This window comes from Sinocyclocheilus anshuiensis, unplaced genomic scaffold (genome assembly GCF_001515605.1).
Source record: "Sinocyclocheilus anshuiensis isolate Anshui unplaced genomic scaffold, SAMN03320099.WGS_v1.1 scaffold680, whole genome shotgun sequence".
Lineage (NCBI taxonomy): Eukaryota > Metazoa > Chordata > Actinopteri > Cypriniformes > Cyprinidae > Sinocyclocheilus > Sinocyclocheilus anshuiensis.
In genome coordinates, this window is record NW_015555783.1 from 1,127,886 (window position 1) to 1,137,330 (window position 9,445).

Here is a 9,445-nt window from a genome sequence, read left to right on the forward strand (position 1 = left end):
GGTGTCTGGCCAGGCTGCTGGGGGATTCAGGCGAGGGAAAACCACATGCCCATCTTCTATTGTGGAGAAAGTGCTCTGATATACACACAATACACTGATGGGGTATCAAAGGGGATTTATTTATAGAGACATAGTGAGTAGACATCCCAGACTCTGCAAATGCAACTAGGGCTAGGTGATTTATTAAATGTTTAGGTTATATTTGTGATGACTTCAGTGAACTTTTAATTTGCTCATTAAGTGACTGAAAGACTATGTAATTAGAGTAGTTTCACGATCCTTTATGTCTCATTAAAAAGATTTTAGCTTCAGTAGTGAAAGCAGCATTTGAGTTGGTAAGTTTGATTCATTTCCATAAACCTGTTCAAAGTGTCCGTTTCCGTGAATTAAAGTGATTTTGTTTCATTGCTCAATGTTCACAGGTGCTGCATTTTTCGTATATTAAAATGTCATATTAAAAATATGTGCATGTAAATATTGCATTGTTGTTTTAACTATATATTGTTATATTGGTGGAAAACCTGGTTGTTTTTAAGTAGATTTGTACTATATTTAGCTTCTTGCAATATATATATATTTATTTATATTAGTACTGGGCAACGATTATTTTTTTTTTAATCGTGATTAATCGCATGATTTTCTGCGATTAATCGCATTATGCACAAAATTCAATAATGAATTCAAAAGTAGTGTATTGTGCACTTTTTTCTTTTAAAAGTACTGCTTTATGAGCAAAAGTGCAATAACATTTGGTTTGAAAACACTTTAAACTAATAAGGTGCTTTTTTACAGCAGTATTCCTTTTACATAGTAGCAGTTAAAATATTTATTGTAAATCTCAACTTATAACATTAATGTTATCAAATTAAATATAAAACCAAAGCTATTTGCCACTGCCAGGGCATTAACATTTTTATAGAAAATATTTTATAGTTTGTTATAGAAAAACAAGTTATGCTCAAAGTCCCGAGCCTTGATCATAACATTATAACAGGCACCTTCCGAGTAGAGACCTGCACTATCGCGTGACACAACGCAGCGGAGTGTGGCGCGGGACAACACTTGATGGGCGAGTGTGGGTGCGGCCGGGTAGAGACTCGTGTGTGCAGGATGCGGGAGAATAAGGGTGTAAACAGGCACCTTCCGAGTAGAGACCTGCACTACCGCGTGACACAACGCAGCGGAGTGTGGCGCGGGACAACACTTGATGGGCGAGTGTGGGTGCGGGTGGGTAGAGACTCGTGTGTGCAGGATGCGGGAGAATAAGGGTGTATCACACTAGGCAATCTTAATCATGCCCGAGCGCGTCTGACTCCCCAAAGCTTCGAAACCCCCGGTTCGTTTGACTAGTGTGATCGCTCCGTGCCGCGCTTCGTTTAGCCAGCCCTGGCTCGGTTGGAAGCGGTGGGCCAGAGCACGGTTCACTTGGGCTCGGGCGCGGTACGCATGTAGTGTGAGTGGAGCGCAGAACTTCTGATATGTACAGCATGATTGCGTGAACATTTCTGAGTGGCAAAAGTGATAGATCTGTAAAGCAATATACTGTGAGAGTATATTATCAAAATAATGAACCACAAAGTTAACAAAACGATGCACTCCACTGTGCTGAGCGAGAGCGCTTCTCTGCTGTCTTCAGTTAAATTATTTCTTGTAAATCTCAACTTAAACATTAATGTAATCAAATTAAATATAAAATCAAAGCTAAAGCCACTGCCAGGGCATTAACGTTTTGTCTAGTTTGTTATAGAAAAAAGCTCGATCATAACATTATAACAGGCTCCTTCCAAGTAGAGACCTGCACGATCGCGGGACCCAATGCAACAGAGTGCGGCGCGGGACAACACTTGAGGGGCGAGTGCAGGCGGGTAGAGACTCGTGTGTGTGCACGGGATGCAAGACAAGAAAATGATTCGTGGGACTCCCGCAAAATAGACATATCTAAACATAAAATATCTAAAAACAGTATATAAATTGTAATTCGGCTATTGCACAAAAGCAACAAGAACTAATATAACAAAAATGATTAACCTGCGTAAGCATAGACAGTGTCTATTTATAACACGTGTTTGCCGTGTAGAGCAATGTAGACAGTCACAGATCTGTTGATTTCAGGAACGCATTGGCCAATCAAAGTGTCCTGTGACCCATGGTTTGTCTGTATGTGTATTCAGAGCCAGTCAGCAATGGACTTTCATAATAATAAAAAACTGCGTTAATGCGCGATAAAATAATTGTCGGCGTTAACGAGATAATTTATATTAGTGCTGTCAAACGATTAATCGTGATTAATCGCATCAAAAACGTTTATTTAATATAACAAAAATGATTAACCTGCGTAAGCATAGACAGTGTCTATTTATAACACGTGTTTGCCGTGTAGAGCAATGTAGACAGTCACAGATCTGTTGATTTCAGGAACGCATTGGCCAATCAAAGTGTCCTGTGACCCATGGTTTGTCTGTATGTGTATTCAGAGCCAGTGAGCAACAGACTTTCATAATAATAAAAAACTGCGTTAATGCGCGATAAAATAATTGTCGGCGTTAACGAGATAATTTATATTAGTGCTGTCAAACGATTAATCGTGATTAATCGCATCCAAAATAAACGTTTTTGTTTATGTAATATATATGTGTGTGTACTGTGTATATATATTATGTATATATAAATATTTTTAATATACAAATGTAACACATTTTTCTTAAATGTATACATGCATGTGTGTGTATTTATATATACATAATAAATATACTAGGGGTGCTCCGATCAGGATTTTTGAGTATATATATAAATTATTATTATTACTATTAGCATTACAGTAGCTATCAATTTTGGGTTTAATTGTTCTATTGTTTAGGTATGCACCGAATGTTCGGTAACCGAAATTATTATATAATAAGCAAAAAGACCGAATAAACTGTACCGAACAATGACGTGACACGATCAAATAGCAACCAGCGTAGAGTGAGAGGCGCAATGCAACAAACATGTCAGCAGTCCGAGAAAGACGCAAAAATCATTACAAGCACCAACAGGGAGAGACTGTTTAGTGCTGCATCACATGTCTTCGATGAGAAGAGGAAGGGGTGATTGTTGCTGGTTACTGTATGATGATTGAAATCGCGAAATGGCCTTAAAAAGACCGAATAAACTGTACCGAACAATGACGTGACACGATCAAATAGCAACCAGCGTAGAGTGAGAGGCGCAATGCAACAAACATGTCAGCAGTCCGAGAAAGACGCAAAAATCATTACAAGCACCAACAGGGAGAGACTGTTTAGTGCTGCATCACATGTCTTCGATGAGAAGAGGAAGGGGTGATTGTTGCTGGTTACTGTATGATAATTGAAATCGCGAAATGGCCTTAAACAATTAGTAAATAAACTGCAGAATGTTATGTTCTCTAATACACGCACGAATTGCATGTATTCTGACCGCTGCACGAGCTCGCGGCTGATCTGCTTGTTAACCAGGGTTCAAAGTCCAAAGCACGAGGAAAATCTGTGCTGAAATAGTGTTACTTGTCAGTTGCTCAGTCACATTATTATGAATTTTTACAAGGCATGTGACATGCCTTGAATGTTGGTATGCTAGAATGTAAAATGTTCAGTGTTAAATATTTTTTAATTGTTGTTTTGTAATTGATTTTTTCTTTGAAAAGCAAGACAAAACAGTAAAAAAGCACATTTTGGCTATTTAATCTGTGCAATGGTGAAAAAATTGGCAAAATACATGAGGGGAAAAAAAAATCGAAAAACCGTATTCGGCCTTCGGCCCAGTGTTTCATTTTGTTCGGTTTCGGCTTCGGCCAAGAATTTTCATTTCAGTGCATCCCTACTATTGTTTATTCTAATCGATAACAGATTTATTTTATTTATGATGCACATGCTACAAGGGGTGGTCTTGTGTTTATATCATGTTTTGAGAGGTATGTTAAGTTTTAAATACCCAATTGCTGTTGAGTACAGGAAAAGGTGCAGTCTTTAGGTAATTTGACAGGCTTTAGAGATCAAGGTACATGGGCTCATGGCTAAAAAGCTTGTAAACAGCGTCGTTTTCGGTGACATCTTCTTTCTTCTTTGTTCTGTGAATAGTGTTTGTGAGTGCTTAGGCCCAGTAAGCTCAGATAAGCGGGAGGTGTGTGCACAATAACACGCCTGCTGGACACTGCGGCCAAACGCTGTTGTCATCAGAAGTCTATCTACAGACGGCGAGAGTGTGCGTGCGACCACCCCCATCATCCCGTCGGCTCTTGAGTAAATGTCTCTTTGATAATCCCATGCTGTGTCTAAGATGACAGCGTATGTAACTGCTTGTGTTTGCAGATGGAGTTTGGGATTAAACTTGATGGTGGCTTTTGAGCCCCGGAGCCAATAAAAGACAGAGGCTGCAGAGAGAAAAGACAGCGAGAAAGGGAGAGGCAGAACCCAGAGCGTCAGAGTAAAATGAGGAGAGAGAAAGGGGAGCATTAGAGCGAACGAGAGGGAGGCAGGCATGTTTTTCCCCTTTTCCAGTTCCCTGTGCTCCGGGAGGCGAGCGGGCGGCAGACAGAAAGCTGTTGTAATTCATGCCGTGCTGTGAGTTTGTGTGATGAAAGCAGTAGAGCGCTGCCTGGGAGATTGCTTTGCTGCACTCCTCCAAGCAGATTTGAAACTGTCTGGGACTGCTTTAGATGAGAGTTGGATTATAGAGTGACCTGCGATGTCTGTGTCACTCAGCTGTGTGCAGGGTGCATTATACTGTGCTAACCAGGTGTTGGAGGCCCAAATCTGCACTGTTCCTGCGATACTGTCAGCAGTGTCTGCGATATGAAGCCAGGACTCTCGGAGAGCTGGATGGGGGAAAATGGAAATAATATTTTACTCTTGTTGTTGCTGTTTGTGTGTATTTCGTTTCTTTTCGATAGCAGTTGCTTATTGGATCATTGATTCTGACATGCCAAAAAAGAAAACCCTGAAAAGCCCAGTGGTTGACCAATGTGTTTTTAATGGTCAGCACTAATTTCTGTATAACACTTATTTTTCGCAATATTTACAGTACTCTAAAAAAAATTTGAAAACAGAATATATGCATGAAAATGTCTTTAAACATTATGTAATTAACATTTGCAAGCCATAACTGCAAAATATATATTTGGCTCAAAATTCACTAAAAATTGTACTACACATCAACACTAAGCCACATGACCACTTCCGTTACAGTTATCAACTAAATTTCAGTACTTTCAGATAAATCAGCAAGGCAGATCTGGCAGCTTCTATTTATGAGTGCAAGTTTCTCACACCTGCTTGTTTTTGTTTGTTGATTGTTTAGGCTTAAAGATGCAGTGGACCCCAGAGCATGCGCAGTGGGCCGAGCAACATTTTGACATCTCATCCACCACACGTTCCCCCGCACATAAAGCAGAGGCATACCGCGGACACCTGCAGCGGACCTACCAGTATGCCTGGGCCAATGACGATATATCAGCACTGACAGCCTCCAACCTTCTGAAGAAGTACGCAGAGAAGTATTCTGGTATCCTGGAGGGTCCCAGTGAACGGGCGCTTCTGTGCTCGTACTCCGAGAACGCCCCAGGACTCTTGAACCGACGCAAGTCGGAGAGCGAAGCATGGCAGGAGGGGATCTACCCAATGAGCTGTGCTGCAGATGTCGTTTCTGCAAGTAAGACTGGCATGACGGTCACCCTGCCTCCTCCAGATGTGACGGCAAGTGTCGGCAGCTCCACAGGGGTGGCGAGTAGCTTGAGCGAGCCCAGCTACTCCAGCAGTAACTGCGGGAATCATGCGTCTACTGCACTGCACTCGGGGATCCCCTCTCAGGAATTCGCTAGCAGTTACAATGGCTCGTACTTGCATTCCACTTACGGCGGCGGGCAAAGCACACCAGCTCTCCCGTCGCCACATCCCTCACCTTTGCACAGCGCCGGGCTCCTTCAGCCTCCACCTCCAACCCTAGTGCCCAGCTACAATGCAAGTTCTCCCAATCTCTCCAGTTACAATTACCCTCCAGCAGGTTATCCCCCACAGACTGCTGTTGCCCCAGGCTACAGCCCAGGAGGAGCACCCCCTCCCTCAGCTTACTTGCCCTCAGGCATTGCTGCCCCTACTCCCCTACCCCCTTCCACCCTTCCCGGTTACTCCTACCAGTCCCACAACCATGCGCCAATTGCACCAACACCTTTGAACGGCAGCTCGGCCAACACACTGAAAAGAAAAGCGTTTTACATGACGGGCCAGGGAGATATGGACTCCAGTTATGTAAATTTCAACTACAGCCAGCAGCGTTCTGCTCAAAGCCCCATGTACAGAATGCCAGACAACAGTCTTGTTGACTCAACCAGAGGGAATGGATTCGACAGGAACGCTGACACATCATCTTTGGCATTTAAGCCCACAAAGCAGTCAATGCCACCGGATCAGCAGCGGAAATTCGGCAGCCAGTCCGGCAGGGCACTAACCCCTCCTCCTTACGGATCCTCCAAAGGTTCCTTGGGATCCCTGCGGCCAGGCGAGTCATTTGGAAAGTTCGGTTCCCCCGTTTTGAGTGACCACGGTGACGACAACAGACAGCATCACCCCCATTCCATTGGCACGGCTACTTCATCCAGCCACCCTGCTGAGGAGCAGTTAAAAAACAGCGATGCTAGTTTGGTAGAGATGGTCACCACTGAGATTCTGCAGCAGACACCCCCTGTGGACTGGAGTGACATTGCTGGACTGGAGATGGCAAAAGCCACCATCAAAGATGAGGTCCTGTGGCCTATTCTGAGGCCAGACATGTTCAGCGGTATGACCACATTACCTCGCAGCATCCTTCTCTTTGGACCTCGGGGCACGGGCCGGACTCTGCTTGGCCGGTGTATGGCCAGTCAGCTTGGCTCAGCTTTCCTCCTCCTTAGTGGCTCCGCACTGGTCACAAAATGGCTTGGAGAGGGTGAGAAGATCGTCCAGGCCTCGTTCCTTGTCGCTCGCTGCCGGCAGCCTTCAGTGGTTTTCATCAGTGATGTAGATCTGCTGTTGTCTGCCCAGTTGAGCGAAGAAAGTCTTGTGAACCGAATCAAGAGTGAACTCCTCCTCCAGCTCGATGGAGTTCTAAGTTCTCCAGAGGAACATGTTCTAGTAGTATGTTCCACCAGCAAACCCGAAGAGATTGATGAGTCTCTACGAAGGTACTTTGTTAAGCGGTTGCTCGTCCCCTTACCGGATGCCACCGCACGACACCAGATAATCAGCCAGCTGCTCTCACAGCACAACTACTGCCTCAGCGACAAAGAGGTTGCGCTGCTTGTTCAGCGGACAGATGGCTTCTCCGGGTTGGATGTGGTCCGACTTTGCCAGGAGGCCATGGTTGGTCCTCTCCATGGCATGTCCAGCGCAGACCTTTCCGGAATGATGCCAGGTCAGATGAGACCGGTGTCATACCAAGACTTTGAGAATGTGTTTTGCAAAATCCAGCCCAGCATATCACAGAAAGAACTCGATACATACACTGAATGGAATAAGATGTTTGGTTGTAGTCAGTAAAGAGCGAGGGCGTAATGAAATCTGTGGGGTTACCTCCTCTACTCTAAGAGGGGATACAATTCAGAATTCTTTGGGTGACACATGCAGTTAAACAGTGTGGTTATTACAAATGTAGATGACCCCTAAAGAAGAACCTGAAGGACGGTCAGATACAATTGAATGATGCATGGCTGTACTTAAGTCAAGGTCTGGCTGGCCCTTTGCACATAATCCAGACAGAGAAATACTGTTTTCTGGGCTCAGTACTGCAGACGCAGATCTCCGCTTACCGAGGAACTCTGTAAGTGAGGACAAACTTCTTTGTGTGTAAATATCATTCTGCTGTGTTTGAGATTTTGTTGCTATGAAGTGCCTGAAGTGGTGCTTTATTGATTTGGATTTGGATTTGGATTTGTTTGCCTCACCATCTACACTGGTGGCATGTGCTAATATAGAGAGCTTTAACATGAAACTAAATCAGACATGTTCTGCTTTTCGTTCCTTTCCTTGTTTTCGACACTTCTCTCAAAAGAACAACAGTATTCCTCAATCAAGTCTGACCTGTAGACCCCAGGAAGGGCAGGAGAAGGTCCATGTTGTACTTTGAATCTGGATCCTAAGTTATGAAATTCGTTTGTGTTTGATTTTCTTCAAAAACTCAGGAAAGTGATTGTGATTTGTACAGTACCTCAAAAAAGATTATGCGATAGCACTACATACTGCTGACTACATTGGGTTTGGTTTCTAATTAGCTTCTTCTAAAATTCTAGGTTTACCTCAACCAATTAAAAGAAATGAAAAGGATATGACTATGAATGTAACCAGAACATGAAGAAAAATTTGGGGAGTTTCTTTTTCTTCCGTTATATTCTTATTGTTCTTTCTAAATTACGTTTAAATTCCATTGTGGACATTGCTTTAAGTTTTGAAAGCAGAATTGTGTACCAGTATTGACTACAGCACCTGTTCCTCCCTGCATAGCACAGTTCAGACTCTACAACGAATGCTCAGAGATGGGCGCAATCTGTTGTGTAGATAAACCGAAACCACATCCACGCCAGAAAATGCAGTAGACATCAACATTTGCTTGTTTGTCTCCTTTCTGCAAAATAGAGTTAGGGTGAACCAAAACTTTACAAAGAGTCTACCAGATTCTTGAAGTGGAAATATTTTCACTTTCTTTGTAACAGTTACGTATGTTTCGTTTTTGTTTCGGACTCTGTCCTGCTGCTGTGTGGTGTTGGTGTAAAGATATCTGAAGGATCACGTGTACCCTGCATTCTGTTCTACCTCAGTTTAGCACTATTTTCTCTGCAACTAGAACAGAAAGATGAGCACTTGGTGTCTTCAACCTCTTTAGGTTTGCTCTGCTCTGAAGTCTCCATAAAGAACAAAGCTGCCTTTTTTCCCAAAAAAAAAAAAGAAACAACAAACGTTTGTCTCACACTACCTGTGCAATTCTTCTGCTTTGAGTGCCCAGATGACTCTAAACACCCCTTTGTGTAAACACACACATATTATTGATGGGGGTCTCTGTGGTGCCACTTACTGGGGCCACGTTGCCTAAAGCCAGAAACATACTCTACGCAAGTGTGCAAGTGCCTATAGCAATGCAGGTTAAAAGATTGATAGCATTGTTGCTTTCCAAAATGCGTCAGACTGCAATTCATAACGTAATGCAAGTGACACTAAAGTATCATTACTATAAACTTTTTATACATTTATGCGGCATACCAATTTGCATACTGTTTGTCCTAAATAGTGTTCAAAACTATAATTACTGTGTCCAAAATGGTTGTAGGCCTATGTTGAAATGAGTGTTACAAAGGTACTTGTGTGGTTCCATGGACACTTTAACGGCTAATATTGCCCACAACCCAACCCATCAAATAGAACTACAAACACAAATAACAAGTGTTTAAAAACTACAAACATGG

The 9,445-nt window shown here is 43.0% G+C and overlaps 1 protein-coding gene across 1 annotated transcript in view; it reads left to right on the forward strand.

Moving 5' to 3' along the window:
* LOC107674765 (fidgetin-like) overlaps positions 1–7,842 on the forward strand; it is a 72,428-nt gene extending 64,586 nt beyond the window's left edge. Inside the window, exon 2 of the mRNA XM_016468858.1 lies at positions 5,317–7,842. Coding sequence (XP_016324344.1) covers positions 5,325–7,529 — 2,205 coding nt within the window. The 5' untranslated portion in view covers positions 5,317–5,324 and the 3' untranslated portion in view covers positions 7,530–7,842. The remainder of the gene's footprint in view (positions 1–5,316) is intronic.
* Positions 7,843–9,445: the final 1,603 nt, after the last annotated feature.